Raw genomic sequence first — 21,956 nt, forward strand, 5'->3', positions numbered from 1 at the left:
GGTTTCTCTGGATACTTGACTGCCTGCTCATCTTTACAGGGCCTCTGCTACTTTTAAACTCCTTCCCCGAATTTAATTCCCTGCACAGATGATCCTCCTTGCCAGAGGGACAGGTTGTCTCAAATGATCGGATACATACACTGGTCATTTTTCTTGACAAATCCATCCCGTGTCACCTCAGGTCTCTACAGACTTATTTCCAGTGACTTGACAGCCCTATCACTTACAACCAGTTCTTAAAATCCAGATGCAGGCTGAGCCTAGACTCTAATTTCAAATCTCCCCTGGCTCACACTTGGGAGCGGTTCTGTCTTCCATCTCCAGCTGGCCTACTATCATGCCCTTTCCTCTGGAATAAACTCCCTCGCATTCATCTCCACATTCCTCAACCTTACACTGGTGGAATTTACAGCTCGCTGATGCAGCCTAGCCCCGCAGAGCGAGCAGAAGGGAACTGGGCTGGGGTTCTGCCTGTGGAGCAAGGCTTAGGCAAAGCTCCTGCCTTACTCCACCCCCACCGCTGCCCACAATTTTCCCTTTTGCCTTCTACCCATACCCTCCCCTTTTGGAAGGCCTGCATCCTAAGGGTCTCTGTTCAACTTTCTCAGCAGACTGTCTAGTTAAGGCTCATCACAAAAAAGCCTAAAGGGAATCCATGTAATCAGTTTCTCTCTCTGTTGTGAGCATCTTTTCCGGGAGCCCAAGCCAGACAGGGTGACCCATGCCTATACCCTCAGCTACTCAGGAGGCTAAGGCAGGAAAAAAAAACTGGAATTGGGTTTAACCTAGGCAACACAGGTAACCTATTGAGACCTTAATGCAAAACAAGCAAGCAAAAAATAAACTATCTAAATTTAAAAATTTAGTGTGATAGCTGAGTCTGTAAAAAGCTTGCCACACAAACATGAGTGCCCGAGTTCAATCCTTCACACCCATATAAAAAGGCAGGGCATGCTGGCACGAACTTGGAATCCACTGCCGAGGAGAAGGCAGACAGGCAGAACCCTGAGCCTCGCTGGCCAGCCAGCCCAGCCTATGTGGCGAGTTCCAGGCTGCGGGAGAGAGATTTTGTCTCAAAAGTCCAAGTGGACGGCTCCTGAGAAAAGACACTGGAGGTTGACCTCTGGCCTCTCTATGCATGAGCATGTAAGTACACCTGTTCTTTCTCCCACATACAAAAGCTGAGTGAGCAGAAGTCCTGTGACAGTAACTTCCAGGGGACGTTAACTCTATAGTCCTGCTGTATTAAATCAGCTCCTTGCCAGTACCCTGGACACTGGGTAACCTTTCACTGGCTTACACTAAAAAGTAGCATGGGGCTTAAGAGACGGCTCGGTCGTCAAAGCATGCCCTGCTCTCACAGAGTTCAGCTCCCAGCAGCCACTTGAGGTGACTCACAACGGCTAGTAACGCCAGCTCCAGAAGATCCAACACCCTCTCTAACCTCTGCTGGCGACTGCTTCGCTCATGTGACATAACAACACAGAGACATATGGGAAAAACATATAAATAAAAATTAATCTTAAAAGTGGTGAGATGGCCAGAAAGACTTGAGCTAAGACCCTCAACGCATCAAGTCAGCGTTGCTGTTTTGTGGAAAGCAGACACGTGGACTCGTTGGTTCATACAATCAAGGCAAATTTGTTGATCCCTTGCTTTGGGTGAGGTATTAGCCAAGCGCTTACAGTACCTCAACCAAACACAAAGTCATGCGGTTCTCTCCCTTCAAATAGTCTGAGAACATAGGAAGAGGTGCACCCCTAAGCTCAGCTTCTATTCCTGGTGCCTTGACCTGTTCTAAGCAACTGAATGCTATAAAAGCCTCCCCGCACTGTGGTATAAACACAGGCAGATTTCCCTCCCAGTCTTCATTATTTTTTGACCTCTCTTCATCTCTTTAGTTACTGGCATTTTATATCTACTCAGCAGAACTGCTGACATAATTAAAAATAATGTAGGTTAAGTGCCTAACATAAACTATGACAGCTGCTTCAGTAAGAAATGGAACAAGACACAGAAGTTGCCCAATACGAAGTATTAATTTGGCAGCTCCTTGACTTCTATCCAAAACGCAAAGAACTGCTGCTCAAGATGAGGAGTGTTAACAGAGATGGGGATTAATTATCTCCCCTGGCTTCTTTTTCATCCTCTGTCACAAAAGCCCTGTATATGCAAGCCTTCATGTTCTAGCCCCAGAGTTGAAGCTGTGTCTACTCAGGTCAGCTCCATTCTACCTGCTGAAGTACTCTGCCTCTCCAGGAGTCAGGTGTGGTAAGTGAGCACAAGCCAGCCAGCTGCCGTGAGACAAGACTGCTGGAGGAAAACCCTGCACAGGTCTTGCAAGAGTACTACAAACTGCAGCCTGGATTAACTCAAGACTGTTTATCGGCAGCCTCAGCTGCTCATCTACTCTCCGCTGGGCAGCTGGGCAGAAACTCCAAGACTGCCACTCCCCGCTGCCCAAAAGGGCCAAAGGGAACAGTGAGGATTCCTGGTCAGGACATGCCCTTTTTCCCAGAAGAGGATTAAGTGTGCCTTGACAAAGCTTGCTCTTCCAGCATTCTTCCTTGGAGACTGAGAGAGACATGAAATGGAACCTGAAATGTCCACTCCACGTTCTTAAAAAATATCAAACATAGTATCTAAGAAAAAAAATCAGTTGGCATCAAATACATCTATGTTCTTGGTCAAATTATGGCAATAATGCCAACTTCAGAAGGTTACCGTATGTGGTGGGAGATCACACAGAAAAACGCAGGCTAAATTGCCTGGCACATGGTAAGTATATACCAGCCTTCAATTTTTCTTAATCATCGTGGTCAATGCAAAGAAAACAAGTTATATCAAGGTATCCGAACTGAATCATAGAGACCAAAAACCTAACTTAGCCAGCAGTGGGTGAAGGAGGGGCACGGGTACATGGGACTAATAGACAGAGCTGACCTCGAGGCGAAGTCTGCAGGACCAGGTTTCTCTTGCTCTATTAGAAGATGGTTCTTCTACGAGATGATTCTTCTTACTGTTGGTCTCATTCTCCTCTGCCATAGGTCAGATTGCTCCATCTGTCAGCAAAGATGACTGCAGCCATCATGGCTAAAAGGAAGAGGCACAAACTCTCTCCCAACAGGACTTTGCCTTGCATGGATCACATGTACATCCCCCGGACCAGACGTCAGAAAACGCTGACTCACCATTCCAGCCCAGTCCGGCTCCTGTTTTTCAATAGCGGATGAACTCACAAAAGTTTGGTCATTTGTAAATGTGACCACAGGGCTACACATCACTCTACCATGGACCTACATCTTCAGTTCTTTTAAATTAATATTTATTTTTGTATTTTAATTTTGAGACAGTGTCATGTTAAGTTGCTAAGGTTGCCCTCAGACTCGCTATGGAACCCAGGAAGTTCTTGAATTCAGTATCCTCCTGCCTTAGCATTTAGGACTACAGACCTATGCTACCAGGCGTGGCTTCTAGCTTTTAAGCAAAAGGAAAACAACCCCTCTTCAATCAGTCCTGCTGTCAAAAGGGCAGAGCAAGTCTATTGCTGTAATTCCAGCACTTGGAGGGAAAGGCAGGAGAACAATGTGTATGATGCTAACCTAGGCTACATAACGAGACTCCCTTTTAATAACAGCAATAGCAGTGATAGTAATCGCGGTGGAAACAGAGCAGAGCAGAACCAGCAGAGTCTCAGCAGAGGAGAGTGAGAAGAATTCTCAGCATGCATGGAAGGGGTTATGCCACATAAAGAGACATTCCAAAGCTTGGAATGGTTTCCTTCGGAAAGGAAAGCTCCCAGAGGCACAATGTCCATGGCCTAATAAGCTGGTGATAGGTATAGGAAAGGCTAATCAGTTCTTGGTATTTGCTTTTCCCTCCCAACACAAGAACCAGGCTGTTTAACACATTGTATAACAGCCCCGTCACCTTCCACCTTGGACCGCTATCAAAGCGAGATTTACCCTCCCTTCCTATTGACTATGGTGCCAAGCCACACCTCTAGTCCCAATCAGTACACAAGACACCACACTGCACACGTACTGCTCAGAATCTGCACATTTCCAGCAGGAAGGTGCCTGCCTGGAAGCTCTGGATGGCACTGAAAGCTGGTGAGGTAGAAGGGCTGGTCCATGCTTATGGAATAAGCCGTTTGCATATCTAGGGTTAGCCTTGGACTTCCGGTCAGAGAAACTAGATTTGGTCAGAGTTCCTGACTTGATGACTTTTCTGAGACTTAGTACCCTGACATTTGATAAGGTTTGAAGGTCAAATGATGATTGCAGGAGTATTCGTAAATTCTGAGTAAATGCATCCCAATTCAGCCCATCACTTTCCCCACTAACAAACGCATCCTATCGCCTGGAATAGTCTGTTCCCAGGAAGAGCTAGAAGCTGGATTTCTGGAAAAAAGAAAAAGCGAGCCGAAAGAGGCAGTGCCCCTCTGCTTTACTTCCCTTCGTCAACAATAAAGTGCAAACTTCAAAAGACACAAATTTGAAGATGAGGAACGGCAGACTCACAGACCTTTCCCAGGGTGGAACTCTGTGGTCAGATACTGGCGGGTGTGATCCTTGGGTGACCTGGTCGCCATCCAAGTCTCTTTTTAGTGGAGAATAAAGTTCATGTTTTGGAAGCAGGATCCTTGACTTTTTTTTATCCTGTTATTCAAATATTTCCTAGTAATCTTCAGCATCTATACACTCGAGAGACCTTGAAGGTAAAGGAGGCAGATTTCCAGCTGTTTTTCCTTCCTGCTGCTAATGAGGAGATGTTTTCTTTCTGAATTCGCAGGCCCCATCATCCCTTTTTGTTCCCCCACTCAAATTAGCCTATGAAAAGAACTCAAATAGCAAAATAGCTCAACTGCCAGTTGCCCAGTCTGGGGTTGGAGTAAATGTTATGAATCCCCTTTCAATATGGCAGACCCGTGGAGAAAGAGATTGAAGTGTCAGCACATAAACACATAGTGTATAGATTAGCTGCAGTAAGTGTGGTGTTCCTGGTGCCACCTATTGGTCAGTCTATAAGACTGAACTATAGCGCTGTACCGTGGGTCATTAAAATGAAGGTAAAATGTTGTTTATGGTATAACATTTAAAGTTATGTATTTCACGAAGTTGGTGGAACACAGACATCGAGTGTTGTGTTTGGATATTGTCTCTAGTCGTGGTCACTCTAACCCACAAGACTCTTTTTGTTATGTGTATACAGACATGTGTATGTATGTATGTATGTATGTATGTATGTATGTATGTATGTATACACAGTGGAAAAGAGTATTCAGTGAGGCACAGTCTCTGGGAACTGTCAGATTAGTGAATCAATATTTACACTTAAACGATTTTATGTCTTATATCGTAATTGCTGTTGGTACCTTGCTCAGATCATTCTACTAACCAGTGAACCCAGGCAGTTTCTCTCAGCTGCTGGGGAAATTTCTAATACAATAGGCAGGTATGCTTTTCTTTGGAGAATTGTCCTTGGTGAAGAAGAAACCTAGAGTAGATGGGAACCACCCTGGCCAGGAGGTTTTGAACTCAGTCCAGTGCTCCAATGTGGGTCTCTGTCTCTAGCTTCGTCCATCGCCAGATGAAGGTTCTATGGTGATATGCAAGACAGTCATCAGTAGTCTTAATTAAACTCCTGGGTGGGTGGGTGCACGTACGTGTGTGCGCACAAACACACACAACACGAAATGATTATTGGAAAAAGGAGAGTTTCAGTGGGATAGAAGAGGAATGAGAAAGAGTAATGGTGTGTGTGTGCGCGTGTGTGTGTGTGTGTGAGCGCGCGCGTGTGTGTATGCGCACACACGTGTGTGAAAATACCCAAATCTCAATATATGCATGTGCAGAATTGTCAATAGAAAAATTCAGGCAGAAAAAGCAAAACCAGACAAAAGGTATCATATCAGAATAAGATTTTTTCAGTGAAATGATTCCTAATGATATTTAGCTATACTTAGAGATTGAAGCCTAGCCCAATCATCATCAGAGATGTTTCATCCAGTTATCTACGGGAGCAGGTGCAGAGACCCACAGCCAAACACTAGACAGAACAAGGAGAAGCCTGCAGAAAAAAGAGGGAAGGACTGTAGGAGCCAGAGAGGTCAAGGACACAAGAACACAGCCCACAGAATCAACTAACCAGAGGCTCGCAAAGACGAGCCTGTGTGAGTCTGAACTAGCTAGGTCTTCTGCATGTATTTTATGGTTGGGTAGCGTGGTGTTCTTGTGGAACTCCTAACCACAAGAGCGAGATGTGTCTCTGACTTTTTACTGCTCTTGGGACCCTTTTCCTCCTACTTGGTTGCCTTGCCCTGCCTTGATAGGAGGGTGTATGACTATTTTTATTTTAACTTGTTATGCTATGTTCATTGGATATACCCTAGAGGCCTGCTCTTTTCTGAAGGGAAATGGAGAAAGAATGGATCTAGGGGACAGAAGAGGTGAGGGGGAGGCTGGGAGGAAAGGAGAGGAGGGAAACTGTAGTTAGGATGTCATGAACGAGAGAAGAATACATAATAATAATAAAATAATATAAAAGAATAAACATAGCAACCGAGAAAAGGAAAACATGATTTATAAAAAATATTTGTAAACTCTACATTTGATAAGAGGTTATTATCCCAAATTGATGAGATATGCAACAGCTCAACAGAAAAGAAATAACCTAGTTTTAATACGCAAAGGACAAACAAAGACACTTCTCGAAAGAAGATTCACAAGTAGCCAATAGGTATTTGGAAAACAGTATTGACTATCAGTATCATCAAGAAAATGAAAGTCAAGATCACCATGAGATACCATCTTACGTCTGTCAGAATGAATGTCATCAAAGAAGCAAACATAAAAAAGGTTAAAGGATATGGAAAAAAAAGAAATTCTTTCACAGTGTTGGTATGAATCTAAATTGGCCCAGACATTGTTCAGAGTAGTGTGGAAGTTTTTCAACAAATAAAAATAAAACTATTATATGACTCAGTAACCCAACTATTGGGTATCTATTCTGGAGATGTGTGTGCGTGTACGTGTGCATGTGTGTGCACACATGTACATCTCTAAGGACAATGACATCAGCATGTCAAAGAGATGTCTCTATCTCTACAGTCACTGACTGTACTCAACAGTGAAGGTATCAAAACAAAGTCAGCATCCATCAGTGGGCAAATGTATGAACAAAACACCACACACATATAAAATGGAATATTACTCAACTTCATAGAAGTACAAGGAAATCCTGTCACTTGAGATAGTATTATGAACTTGAAAGATAGTGTGCTTAGAGAAATAAGTCACAAAGAGACAAGTACTGTGTGTTCTCACAGACGCGACCTAAAAGCTTTGCTCTCACAGAAAGATAACATTGCTAAGGTACAGAGTTTGTGGAAACGAGATGTGTTAGTCAAAAGGGTAAAATATTGGTCAAGCCAGATGAATAAGCTATAGAGATCTGTATGGCATGGTGACTACAATTAGTAGGCTTTTATATACTTGAAATCTGCTGAGATAAGTTATGAAGCATTTTGACACATATAAAAAAGGGGGCTAGTATGTGAGGTGATGGATCGATTAATTAGCTCCATTTTGATTATAATTTGACGAAGTATATCATGTCATAGTCAAAAGATTGTGTTGTACACCATGAACATATACGGTTTCAATTGTCATATGAAGTTGGACAGGGCGAGCTAACAGCATTTTCTAAACCCCATGGCAAGAAATTTCATATTTTTATCACTTATTGTCACAAAATTCTTACAATAATAAAGACATTTTATGTTTGCTTTTGTTCTTCTTGGAGAAAGGTACTACAGCAGGTTTGGATTCTAAATAAGAATTTCTTTAGTTCCATGGAAGGTGCTGTGGCTAGCCCGGCGTTCACCATGTTCTGAGTGCTATGGTTTTGGCACAATGAAGTGTTGCACTGTGAATCTGATGCCCTAGGCTCTGGCTTCACCCCGTGTCTAGCTAGCAGTACCAATGCGGACAGTTGACTGATTCTCCTCTTTTCTCTCCGAGTCATTTATCTGCAAAACTGGTGATAAGAGAGTGTGTGGCCTCTGTGGTAACTATGACTCTAAAACCCTCTGAGCCCCCAACTTCTCTATCTGGGATGTATGTGATATGGATGCTGTAATTCAGACCTCATTAGCCCATCCCAACATGAAGCCTTCAGCAGAGTCACGGAGGCAGAAATTCAACAGGGCACTTTTCTGAAAAACAATCTTCCGATAAGGAGGAAAAAGAGCTGGTGGCAGATGGACAGTGATTAGCCACTGCAGGCAGGCAGGCGGGTGGGGCACTGGTTCCCAGCGAGTGAAGGAGGGATAATGGGTATTGTCACACAAGGAGGGGCAGTCTAGGACCCTGCTCCCTGGGTACTGTCTACCGAAGAAAGGGGGCACAGAAAGACAGACTGATGTGCCACCCGAATCACCCCCCATGGTTCTAACCCCGTTCTTCCGTGAGTCATTTCTATGGGGTCTCAGCTTCTTTATCTGCTAAACAGGGCTCTGCAGCCCATCTGGAAACGACCTCGCAGGTCTCTGGCTATCAGATACTATCAGCTCCTGTCTTTTCTTGACGTATGCCTGCAAAACGTTCTCTTAAAAGGCATTCTTTTTCCTGCTTTTAGAATTTGAAGAACGGAAACCATGAGTTTTGGATTCTCATAAACAATTAGATAAACAGTGAAAAATCGAGATGGGGTATTTACAATCCAGTCACTTTTGTTTGTTCTGAAGCAGGGTCTCCCTTAGTCTAGCTCCTCCTACCTCAGCCTCCTCAGGAAGTACTACAGTTATAGGCAAGTACCACTGGATCCAGCTTCATTCAAATTCTTGAAATTGAAAACTTAAGAGCTACTGAAGCAAAACCAGGTGGGAAAAAAACAAAACAAAACAAAACGAGGTATCTGGAAATCCCTAGGATGTTATGAGTGATCTTCAACTACCTTAGCAATACACACCGCAAAGCCTCAATAAGTAGTTGTTAAACAGTTACCTGTACTATAATGACTTTACAAGGTAATAGCTAATCAAAAAAAGTTCCCTTCCGTTCTAGAATCCTATGATATATTTATTGAGTGCAAAGAAGACCTGTAGGGGAAAATAAAGCAAAGACAGGCTTAAGACAGTTATGATGGATAAAACACCACCCATAGAGCCAAATGGACCCGAGCAAGGATATTGTTTCTGCCATTTACTGCAGCAACTCAGGCAAGTTTCTTGAGAAAAGAGAAAGGAACAATTTTGAAGGAAGTAAAACAGGGTTTAGGAGTAATGGTCAAAGGGAAGGGTGGGACATGGGTGTGCAGGGAAGAGCTCTCAGAGGCAATGACGTCTCCTATGCGGAGGATAACACGGAACATTTTAGGCAGACAAGATAGCCAGGGACTAGCTTAGAACGCTTTAGGAAGAGAGATGGACAGAGTGGTTTAACGTGGAAAAAAAAAAAGAAGTGAGTATGACCAAAAAGAGAGAGCTCCTACTGCTCTTCTTGGCCTGGTAAATTTTATTCCAGTCGCGATGAAGAAAAACCTCAGAAGTTTTAAGTCAAAAAGGAACCCAGCCTGTGGGGTTTGATGTAAAAGCTCCCTCTTGTACAGAGACTGGATTACTGATGAGCAGCAAAACCAGAGAGCTGGAGAAGGAGGCTGGACAGCCCAGAGTGCCGGAGTTGGAGAGAAGTCAGTCAGATTTAATATCTATTCTGGGGACAGTGTGGATTAAATAAGACAACATATGTAAAATACTTACTTTACGTATAAGTGCCTCAGCCAATTAAAAGCTTGCTACAGATAATCGAATCTGATACAGTAGGCTGATTGCAGGCCCCATACAAACATCAAAGAAGAAGTATGACCTAAGACATACTTAGGTCAAAGATCTAAGGCGCAAGTTAGCAAACTGGTCCAATAGCTCATTTGTATGCCACGTGGGCAAGTCCTATTTGCTTTCTATAGCTTCCCTACAGGTTGAGGAGCAGTTTCGAAGTACTAACATTCAACGTATCCTTTTACGAGATAGACCAGTCAGGGGCAATATGAGCGAGGAAGAATAAAGGGTTTATTATGAATACTCCATGCAAGGTGTTGCCTCTATGCCTGAAGCCGTTCCTGAAGTCATCTAAGACTGGCTAGGGCTGGCAATGAGGAAGAACGGCTGGAAGCTGGGTGTGAGGTGTAAAATGCAGGGCAAAATGGAACGTACAGTGATAAACTGTTTAACCACTTCCAACCCTGGTCAAGCAAGCGACTGGAAGAAGTGGTTTTACCAGCAGCTGAAGGAACTTCAGGTCCAGCTCCTACTGCATGCGAATAAGGGAGAGACAGCAAGTGAGCGGCAGCGTCTGTATGATCATGGTGTCCCGCTCTTATGTCTGACTTTCAGAGCTCCAAGCTATTGCTTCTCTTTCACCTCAATCTCGTGCCAATTCCTCTAGTGGTCCTCATTAATCTGGGGTGGTACAGGGGAGGAAATTCTCAGAAAGACAGTTCAAGTCTGTGGGTAGGAGAGATAACTTAGTCGGTAATGTGTTTGCTGTACAATGATGGGGACCTAAGTTCAGATCCTGGTACCCATAGCACTGGCAGGGCGTGGGGGGGAGAACTGAGACAGAAAGAGTTGCAGGCCTCTCTGCAGTTACTCTGGCCTGAACAGTGGACTCCAGGTTCACTGAGAGACCCTACCTCAAATGATGATGATGATGGTGATGATGATGATGATGATGATGGTGATGATGATGATGATGATGATGATGATGATGATATGATAATGATCGAGGGCAACAGAGGAAGATACAGATGTCAACCTCCGACCTTCATACACACATGAACGTATGTACATATATATGTATGCATGTGTGTATGTGCACACACAGCATACACGCACACATACACACTCCTGCACATGTGCACAGAAGAACCTTCCAGTTCAGCTAAACTGACACAGTTCAGAGTTATACAGGTCCACTCTTCATCAACACTCATCATGGCAGCACACTTAGCTTCCAGATTCAGATAATGGAAAAAAAAAAGTAACTATGCTTCCACGGCACATGGCATAGCCGTCCCTGCTCTTTCCTTGACAGAGGATACAAAGCCCTCTGTCTTTATATGAATAGTTTCATACAACACTGGCTAGTGACCCCTCTGCCTGTTATTTTTACTCCTATTTGTTTAATCTGAATCCATCAGGGAGAATAAATGTTGCTCGTGAGACAATTTTGCTGCCTCGGTCCCTTGGAAACTTAGCCATTCCTCAAAGCTAAGCTCACGTTCTAATTTTTCTATAATTTTACCAAGCAGTCATCTCCTGACTTACACCATCTTGGTTTGAAACCCTTGCTCTGTCTTGTGGGATACGGGACTCTCAATGATTTCAGTGGACCATGGTCAAAGGGCTCACGCACGGTCCTAAGAAATATTTGGGTTTGATTCATGAAGTAAAGAAACCCATCTGCCTCTAAATTAAACCCTAGTTCCAGTCCAAAGACTGGTACATCTTAAAGTGTTTAAGAACAGGCACAGTAAAATATAAAAGGAAGATAAATGATTATCAAACATTTGACTCCAAGAGAAAGTTGAACACTATGAATCATGGTTGACTTATGGGAATTATAGAACCTAATTGATTGCATTTTGGTGTTTTTATATTTAGTCAAAAATTATTGAGTCCCTTCTATGGATCAGGCAGTGTTTTCCTAAACTGTTCATGTGCACAGTGGAGAACATGACACTGACTCTGACCTCAAAGGTTATTGAAGGAAACCAAGTAAACGACCTTTAAGCTTATAATACAGAATTCTGTGTATGACAATGGCATGAATGGAGCTAAGGGAGGTCATGAGAAAACACTAAACATAGAGCAATGTGTTTCTCTAGGTGGGCAGCGGTGGCGACGCATGCCTTTGATCCCATCACCAAGAGGCAGAGCCAGGTGCATCTCTATGTGTTTGAGGCTAGCCTAGTGTACAGAGTGAGTTCGTGACATCCAGAGAAAACCTGTCTCAAAGAACGAAATGTGCTTTTCTTTTATCTCATGTGATTGTGACCCATAAACTCCTTAAAGGTAAGGACCATCTAATGTATGTGTACTTACATATATCTACCTACCTTAGCTATGGACCCAGCTCGGATGACAGCAACCCGTCACTAAATATGAGCTAACACCATGAATTTGACTCCGACAATGAGATAAGCCTTGGGGCATACAGAGCATTTTCATTCATTTTAGCCTCCCACAGATTTGTTCTTGGCTGCTTATCTGCATAATGTATCATCAGCACTGATAAGTAACGATGCCCAATCTTTCTTATCATGCTTGCTGAAAATATGGTTGATGAAACAGGAGTTGGTTGGTTCTTTGACAAGAGCTCTGGGTGACAATTCCGTGGAGACCAGTAGCACAAGGAACTAAGAAAGGACTTTGACTCTGCCATTTAATAGCTCTTACTCAGTCTCTTAGGACTTCCATTTGCTTCGCTTGGAGTGAGATGACTGTTCTCTCCTACCTGACACAGCAGACATGTTTCTGTTTTATACCTAGTTTGAGTGTAGGCATAGTGCCCAAGATACTTGTAAGTCGATAGGATGTGGCCTGGTGTCTCCCTGTGGTACTGAGGCTCCACGGTAAGTTCCCAATAGGTCCGGGTATTAATCCCAGTGAATTTTCCCTCCCAAACCAATCAGAGTAATAATGAATCGCGCTCTTGCATTTTCTATCAAGACGGCTCCTTGTGATTTCTAAACGTTCTGTCTAGATTCAAAGAGGCTGGTTTCTTCTTGAGTGGTTGGAATAAGACTTTTCTTAGAAGCTACTGAATATGGATTAGTTCGGATTGTTTCTCAGGAAATAAAAAGCAGGCTCTGGGGTGACCACTTCAACATTTAATTGGGTTAGCAAAGAACTACAAATAAGAGGTTCCCCTTCGGAGGGGAAGCATGTTTACTGCACCCAGCCCCTTAGGTGGTGGAATTTACCCTAACTGCTGCCCTTCAGAGGCAACCTCTAACTTGGGCGCCGTTACACGAATATAGCAGAAATGTCCCACTGCAAACTTAACACATTCCAGGAGTTCACTGGATCCCGGCCTCTCAACAATACAAGCGCAGAGTTCTCCAACTGCCCAGCCACCTGCAGAAGTCACGTTTGTGGCAGCGCCAAAGGGTTTGCATCCTAAAAGCGAGAAGGCTGAACTGAGAAAAATTGCCCAGCCCTTGGGACAAAGCCACTAGGGGCGGGTGACCTGTATGTTAGGGTAACTGAAGGTTCATTCACGTGTCTCTACCTTTCCCTCTCAGATACACTGTGCCTGTCGCTGCCTGATATCCCTCTGCCTGGATCCATCCGAGAAGTAGTCTCTGTAACAAAGACAAGCATGCTGTATTTGGTACCAGGGGCAGTTGTGGACCGTGTGAACAGTTCCACCAAAGGGAGGCCAAGGGGCCATTCAGACTTAGCCTGAAGTCCTGGCCTTTGTTTTCTCTCCACATTCAGACTGAAATGTGATTCCCCTGGCTTTCTTTTTTGGAAAATACCTGTGATGAGTAATAGCCTGGCTAGAAAGAAAAGCTGTTGACAGGAAAAGTCTCTGACGGGGAAAGGGCTTCTTCGCGAGTTCTAACCGGAGACAAGATGCTTCAAATTGGGTTGAGGAAGAGTTCCAAGCTGGAAAAAGGTCAGGACTCCCCGAGAGAAAAGGCTTAATGCGAGCTAAGGCTGAGAATTAAGCAGTTTCCTCTGAGATTAGGAACATGGACATAAAGATTAGACTACCGTGAATGGGCTTGAGTCCTCATCTACTAGATAGTAAGGCACCTTAGGCAGATTGTTTGACCTCTCTGAACATGCTTTCTCGGGGGGTTATGAGCATTAAATACAATCGGGAGTATAATGAACACTGGTGCAGAATAAGGTTTTTTTTTTTTATGAAATCTGTTACTGATTTGATTATAGTACCCCCTCAGCCAACACAAATGATGTCCCGTCTATGTGCCAGATGCTCTTTGAGTGACAGATTCCTCCTCCTCCTTCCTAAAGTCAACCACACATGCACCCTGCTCTAGGAGAAGTACCAGCCATATACCAAGCTCACTTTGAGAAGCAGCTCACGGTCTCGCGGGTTATCTCTTTGAGTACCTTCTCCAGACTCAGCTACCTCTCCCTCCAATTTGCTCACAATTTTCGGTGTGCTTACCATACTGAGTCTGCTCTGCTTGTCTCGTACGTGATCCTAGAAAATAGGGATTGTAGATTCATTTCATCTATTCATCTGATTTGCTTCTCTCACATAGTGACTAAGCCACTGCTGTGTTCACCATATCATGTATGCATCCGTGTAAGTTTGTGGTCTTTGACACCAGCATACAGAGGACTCAACCCGGTCCTGAACTCCTGGAGAGTAATCTTGCCCTCCATCTTTAAAAGGCTGGGCCCTGATTTGGTTAGTCCTATTATTCCTAATTATTGCTTTGGTTCCAGACTCAGTTTCCCAGTCTACTTAAGGGGTCAATAAATCTCCACTACCAGGAGGGTATGACAATGGTTTGAGTCGATACAGCTTTGATGTCCCCGACATTTCCAGACACAGAGCCAAATGCCAAAACCAGCTGATTCCATTCTTATCCCTCAAACGGGTCCAGCCAACATAAGAAAACTAAAAATATAAAATATGAGTGCTTGTATCCTTCCAGTTTATACCTTACCTCAGCTGTGTGCCAGAGGATCGGCTGAACTGGGAAGCCACAAACAGCTCCAGGGAAAACACTGGCGAGTGCTTAGGCAAACAGATGTGAAGAAGTGGTAGGATTCCGTTTACTGATTACCCATACCCTCAAACCTGGGCTGCCGGAAGTGTATTTAAAATGAGACTGTCAAGCCTGGGTAGTCATAACCTGACTTTCAGGAACTGTTCTGGTTAACAACAACAACAACACAAGATACCTGAGTTACTCTGTGTTATTCAAGAGCCACCGTGCTAGGTGCTTTACACTACAGAGGTTACCTCGTGTACTGAGAACCACTTTGAGACAGAAGAACATAGACTTCACTCACAAGTTGGCCTGCCAAGTAGGAGTTTGGGGCTCCTGTTAGTTTGACCAATCAACTAACAAGCAAAAAGTTTAGGAAATCACCTGCTTGAACGTACCACTGGCCGAAGGAAGCAGAAAGAGGGTGAACCAACACAAAGCCCTTTGTGGGTGAAAATGAGAGAAGCTGGATTGGAACCCAAGTGGAAAGGTCTGCCGAACCCCAGAGCTCCATGCAGTGCGAAAATGGGGACGAAAGGAGTGCAGGATGCAGAGGAAGGGTGTCCCAGGTCTGGGAGGGGGCGTCCCTGTGGCTTGTGCGCCTTCCTCGCCTCGGGTGCACAGGTCAAGCCTCTTCCCTCCCGCGCTCTCACCCTCCCAACCTTATTTAGAAACCGTGTCCCCGAGACAGGAAGGGCGGCGGGCCGAGAAGCACGGAGCGTCCCGGCCTCATTTCCTTTCGAATCCCCCTGTGGAATTTCATTTCGTACGGTGAGGAAATCGGAGCGCGAGCCCATCGGCTGTTCGGCTGCTCCGGGGCGCCTCCCCCACCGGGCTGCTCTCGGGCGCAGGTCGCGCCGAGCGCGGGGCGGGGCCGGGGGGCCGGGCGCCAGCCCCACAGGCTGGGGGTGAAAATTGCTGCGAACTCGCGCTGTACCAGGCACCAGCTCTAAGCATTTCAAGCTTTATCGCTAATCCTCCCAAGTCACTTTACGGGTGAGGAACCTGACGCCGAGAGGTAGGGCAATTTGCTCAAGGTCACACAGCGAGGATTTAAAGTCACCAGCTGTGTAAATCCTAAAAGTCGTGTTCTTTGTGTTCATTATTTTGCTTGATATAGAGGTGACCAAGGGACTGGAGTGGACATCTGGAAAGGGACGGACATGAACGGGACAGAGATGCGGGAGCACTTCTCACCTGAGAGAGGAGGGCACGTTGGCTGGGCAGGAGCCGCGGGGCTCCAATCGACGCCTGGCTGCAGCGTGCAACGGGTCGGGGTGGGAGGACGCCGAGCGCCTGGAAGCCAAGCGGGGCGGGGCGGGGCGGCTCCGGAGCGAGTCAGGGAAGGGAGGATCAGGCTGCCGGCCGGGGCCTGACCCTTTCAGCGGGAGAGAGACCCCGCCCCTTCCCGCCCCCTCTGCCCAACGCGGCCTCTTATTGGACAATCACGTTGTCCGTCCCGCCCCGCCCCGCCCCTGCCCTGCGAACCTCCAGCGCCGCGGAGCGCTGAGGCGGTGAGAGCAGCGCGGTGTAGAGTGCAGGCGGGCTTCGCCGAGAAAGCCGGACTCGGCCGGCGCCGGGTTCTGGGATCGCCGCCTGCAGCCATGACCCTAGCAGTCCGTCTCTCTGCCTCGGCTCCAGGCGTCTGATACCCCTCACAGTCTCGTCCAGCTTCTGGAGAGGCGGCCGCTGCCCTCTCGTCGCCCTTGGCGCCTTACCGGACTCCCTATCCGGAGCTGGAAGCAGCGCGGCCACCGGCGCCCCCGTGCAAACTGGGGGTGTTTACTGGAGCAGTCCCCGCCGCTGCTGCCCGCGGCTCTGGCCATGGCCTGGCGGGGCACAGGGCCGAGGGTCCCGGGGGCGCCTGGAGGCGTCAGGCCGGGGCTGCTGCTGCTGCAGTTGCTCCTGCTCCTGCGGCCGGCACTGGGCTTCGGGGACGAGGAGGAGAGGCGCTGCGACCCCATCCGCATCGCCATGTGCCAGAACCTCGGCTACAACGTGACCAAGATGCCCAACCTGGTGGGACACGAGCTGCAGACGGACGCCGAGCTGCAGCTGACAACTTTCACACCGCTCATCCAGTACGGCTGCTCCAGCCAGCTGCAGGTGGGCGCCCCTACCCCCACCCTTGGAGGGACCCGGTAAACAGGGACTCCCAAACTCCTTCCTTAGAATCTCTGACAGATCGAGCCCCTTGCTCCTTTCCTAACTTGAGGGTACAACTCCTGGAAAAGTGATTTCCAGCCCGCACCCCACCCCCCACTTTTCTGTCCCTCTTGGAGACTGGCAGCCAAAACGTTGTGTAAGTCATCTGGCCCGCGAAAGAACCCATTCTTACACCCCGCCCTTCCGTTTTTCTCCCCTGCCCATGTCTGGCCAAGCCCCTAACCCCAGTGGAGCTGAGGGTTATCTTTGCCAAGGATTCCGGCAGCCGCTGCTTAGTGGGCGAGTCCTGGCAGGGCAGCCGGTTGCACCTAAAACTTGGAAGGAGTGATAAGGAGACAGAACTTCGCCCTTCCAGGTCACTCATCGACCTCCTTTTTCCCTGTATTTTTGAGTGTAGGTTACCAAATCAAACATCGCCGCCTGTTTTCGGCCGAGTGCCCCCGCCGTCACCCAGCACTCTTCAGAGGTCACACAGGAGAGAGCTGGCTTGAGTTCTTTCTTCTCCTTAGGGTTGGAGGCAGGTTTAGTTTTTGAAGGGACTGGAAAAGCTCCAGGTGGATAGTTTGCCTATCTAAAGAACTTCTTTTTCTCCCCACCCTTTGGGGGGCGGGGGCCGTCATTAAAATGTTCAAACTTACATATGTGTAATGATATAGAAATCCTTCCCACAACAATAGGTGAAAAGTAATTTGCATATACAGTGTAATTATATTTTCGCATACACAGCCAGCTCAATGGGGAGGTGGATTGGAATGAAGTTTTTAAAACTTAACACTGCTCATATTTTGGTTGGTGAGGCCAAGTGACTTTAATAAAACTAGAAAAGAGGGCAGCTGGTAAAAAAAATTAATAGAGGTTAGAGCTGTTCAGACTGAAACCTCAAGAACTTTGTAGTTCTGGCTGTAGAGAGATACGGAGACAGTTTACTTCCCAGCTCGTGTTTTTACATAGGTCACTTTAAAAGCTGGGTTGTGGTTGAGGAAGATGGTGGGGGTTAAACCTGTCGCTGGTGAAATATCCCTGTGGAAGTTTCAGGACTTCAAAACTGGATTATAAAAGCTTAAAAAATAACCCTCTCCTCTGCGTTTGAAAACAGGGCATAGCTGACATCAGTGGCAATTTTGTTGGAGAAACAGTTTTCACAGGGATATATATTTTTAATTACATGTATCCTGGGGAAGCAGCCAAGCTGTTTTGAAAGACAAGACTGGATCCCTTTACATGCTGGAAAATAGTTACTTGTAACTCTAGACTTCATAGACAACATCTGTAAGGAGCCAAGGAGACTGTTTATCAGTGCTGGAGGAATTGAGGGCAGCAACTGGACTCCCGCCTGCTGGTATTACAATCTCAGGGGCTTAGCATTTACATCTTCCTATTGTGCTTCATTGTTATTCATTGCAGAAATGCTAGCCAAACGAGTCCCTGGAGACCAGAGACCCCTCCCCCCCAACTCATAGCTCCTCCTTGAATCTCACCGAGTCTCAGATTAGTACATTTTCTGTTTAAATATGGGATTGGCTTTTGAAAATTAAAATGGAAATTAGGAAAAACTAGAATGGTGTGATGGGAGCTACACTTTGTTAACATTAATTTTTAAGGTGACAGAGAAATGAAGATAAAGGTCAAGCACCCATCACCTAAGTGACCAAGTCACTTTAATAGACTCTTTTGATCTTTCAAATGGTAGCTCGAAGGAGAGGGATATTGGAAGTCAGTTTTTAAAAGTTTATTTTCATAAGCTTTATGTGAAAAAGATTATGTGATTCTTCATACATTTCTTACTTATCTAAATTCATCTGTGTTCCTCTGAAAAGGATTACTAGAGCCCATCTAAGGAAACTGTAAAAGTGATGGATTATTAGGCACCGGTGTTTCAGGTCGGGGTAAACAGACATATTCCCAGTAGGCTGGCTTAGATATTGCCTGGAAGCGGTCGCCCAGCTTTGTGCTTTTGGTCAACCCCTCCGCCACTCATTGTGTTTTTTGTTCATGTCATTACTTTCCCAGTTCTTCCTTTGTTCGGTTTATGTGCCAATGTGCACGGAGAAGATCAACATCCCCATTGGCCCGTGCGGTGGCATGTGTCTCTCCGTCAAGAGGCGATGCGAACCTGTCCTGAAAGAATTTGGTTTTGCCTGGCCGGATAGCCTGAACTGCAGCAAGTTCCCACCCCAGAATGACCACAACCATATGTGCATGGAAGGACCTGGCGATGAAGAGGTGCCCTTACCTCACAAAACCCCCATCCAGCCGGGAGAAGAGTGCCACTCCGTGGGAACCAATTCCGATCAGTACATCTGGGTGAAAAGGAGCCTGACCTGTGTTCTCAAGTGTGGCTACGATGCTGGCTTGTACAGCCGCTCAGCCAAGGAGTTTACGGACATTTGGATGGCGGTGTGGGCCAGCCTCTGTTTCATCTCTACCACCTTCACCGTGCTGACCTTCCTGATCGATTCGTCCAGGTTTTCCTACCCTGAGCGCCCCATCATATTTCTCAGTATGTGCTATAATATTTATAGCATTGCTTATATTGTTCGGCTGACTGTAGGCCGGGAAAGGATATCCTGTGATTTTGAAGAGGCGGCAGAACCTGTTCTCATCCAAGAAGGCCTTAAGAACACAGGATGTGCAATAATTTTCTTGCTGATGTACTTTTTTGGAATGGCCAGTTCCATTTGGTGGGTTATTCTGACACTCACTTGGTTTTTGGCAGCAGGACTCAAGTGGGGTCACGAAGCCATTGAGATGCACAGCTCTTATTTCCACATCGCAGCCTGGGCTATCCCTGCCGTGAAAACCATTGTCATCTTGATTATGAGACTAGTGGATGCTGATGAACTGACTGGCCTGTGCTATGTTGGGAACCAAAACCTAGACGCCCTCACTGGCTTCGTGGTGGCTCCGCTTTTTACTTATTTGGTGATAGGAACTCTGTTCATCGCAGCGGGTTTGGTGGCCTTATTCAAAATTCGGTCGAATCTTCAAAAAGATGGGACAAAGACCGACAAGTTGGAAAGGTTAATGGTCAAGATCGGGGTTTTCTCGGTCCTGTACACAGTTCCTGCCACATGCGTGATTGCCTGTTACTTCTATGAAATCTCTAACTGGACGCTCTTTCGGTATTCTGCAGATGACTCTAATATGGCTGTTGAAATGTTGAAAATTTTTATGTCTTTGCTCGTGGGCATCACTTCAGGCATGTGGATTTGGTCTGCCAAAACCCTTCACACATGGCAAAAATGTTCTAACCGGTTGGTGAATTCTGGGAAGGTAAAGAGAGAGAAGAGGGGGAACGGTTGGGTGAAGCCTGACAAAGGGAATGAGACCGTGGTCTAAGACTAGCCAGCTTCTACGCTCTCCTCATGTCGGAGGGAATTACGCGGTGAATCTCAGTTTGAACGAACTAGAAATGTGTTAGCACCCCCACTGTCGGCCCAGCACCCCTCACCACACCCAGCCTCATAAAAGCGATGGTTCCGCTGCAGACATTGGAACGATCTAAGATGGGAAGCCCGTGAGAGGCTTTCAAAGCTGTGAAAAATCAAAATGTTGATCCCTTTAGCAGGTCGCAGCTCTGAGCGCTGAAGTCCTGCTTAAGTTCCCTGTTTACCCCTGCTGGGTGGGATTTCGGCTGTGAGTTGAGAACTCGCAGGGAGAAAGATTAATTTTTTTTAAAAAGAACTTTTAAATTTTAAATAGTAACTAGGTCTTTCAGATAGCCAAGTGATCTATAAACACTGGAAACACTGGGGTGGGAGACGTGTTGCAGGGTTTGATAGTTTGGCTGGTCTAACATAAACATCGCGTGGCCTACACGGTCGGCTGTTTGGAACTCTGGAGCGCACTCCCAAGAGGTGGTGTCAAAATCCTTCAGTGCCTTTGTCGTAAAACAGAATTGTTTGAACAAACAAAAGTACTGTACTAACACACGTAGGTATCCAATGGATTTTTTCTCTCTCTCTCTCAAATTTCAGCATCCCTATTCTAGGCAGCCCCTCCCTCTTTTCTTCACTTTACACTAATGACTCAAAAAAAATTATTTTTATAGGAATTTTTTTGCACTGCAGCATGCCTAATGAGGGGGGAAGGAAGGGTGATTCACTTTCTGACAATCACTTAACTCGGAAGAAAACGAGATTTACTAAGTTGACTTCCCTTCCCGACCCCAGAGACCCATTGCGTTAAGTAATGCTAAGCAATTGGGACTTGAAATATTTTAGTTCGTGTGATTGCATCTAGGCAGACGCCAGTCTGGAAGAACTGAAATGTTAAATTTCTTGGCAACTCTGCATTCACACAGATTAACTGTGTAATTTGTGTGTGTCAATTACAATTAAGAGCACATTCTTGGACCATGACATAGTATACTCAATTGACTTTAAAACTATGGTCAGCTTACATCCGTAGTGCGATAGTGCCTTTCTCCCCTGTAGCATAAGAATGTTATCGGAGTTGGGTCTACTTACCACAATGGAGACTTATTCAGCTTTGCAAAGGCAACTTAAGGACAGCAGATCTAAATACCGGGTGCATAATTGTTCCTTAGTAATTGGCAAAGGCTCCTTATAAGATTTCATTAGAGCTGGTGTGGCCTGGAACCTAATGAATGGTACCTAATGAATCTCCAGAGTGCCAGCCAGAAGCTGGATTGGTTAGCAAGGGATATGGTATAGACCATATGAAATGAGCTGCAAGGCCTAACAGCAGCACGGGTCTTAATTGCCTTTGCTGGGGTATCCAAAGCTTTTAAAATTTATGCTTTAAGTCCCTCACAAGGGGGTACCCGCTAGCAACCTATCAAAAGTTGCAGTGTCTTTACAATTGTAGCTGGCCTTTTTCTTAACCTGCCTTAGGCCTTTTAATCACCAGATCTCTGGGACAAACTGTTGTACATGTCACAGGTCGCTCTCCTCGTGTTTTCTTTTTTCTTTCTTTCTTTTTTTTTTGGTTTTTCGAGACAGGGTTTCTCTGTGGCTTTGGAGCCTGTCCTGGAACTAGCTCTGTAGACCAGGCTAGTCTCGAACTCACAG

The 21,956-nt window shown here is 45.9% G+C and overlaps 2 protein-coding genes across 2 annotated transcripts in view; one reads left to right on the forward strand and one right to left on the reverse strand.

Annotated features, from left to right (window-relative positions):
- The window catches only part of Tmem135 (transmembrane protein 135), a 224,526-nt gene extending 208,465 nt beyond the window's left edge, over positions 1–16,061 (reverse strand). The window contains exon 1 of the mRNA XM_026784264.1: positions 15,955–16,061. The gene's annotated coding sequence lies outside the window, so the exon portion shown is untranslated. The remainder of the gene's footprint in view (positions 1–15,954) is intronic.
- Positions 16,062–16,285: 224 nt separating this feature from the next.
- Positions 16,286–21,877, forward strand: Fzd4 (frizzled class receptor 4). The gene is made up of 2 exons (XM_005357622.2): positions 16,286–16,863; positions 18,934–21,877. The coding sequence occupies exons 1-2, from the start codon at positions 16,582–16,584 to the stop codon at positions 20,260–20,262; spliced, it is 1,611 nt and encodes a 536-aa protein (XP_005357679.1). The 5' UTR covers positions 16,286–16,581; the 3' UTR covers positions 20,263–21,877.
- The last annotated feature ends 79 nt before the right edge of the window (positions 21,878–21,956 follow it).

The sequence above is a fragment of the Microtus ochrogaster genome, chromosome 22, assembly GCF_000317375.1.
Source record: "Microtus ochrogaster isolate Prairie Vole_2 chromosome 22, MicOch1.0, whole genome shotgun sequence".
NCBI lineage: Eukaryota > Metazoa > Chordata > Mammalia > Rodentia > Cricetidae > Microtus > Microtus ochrogaster.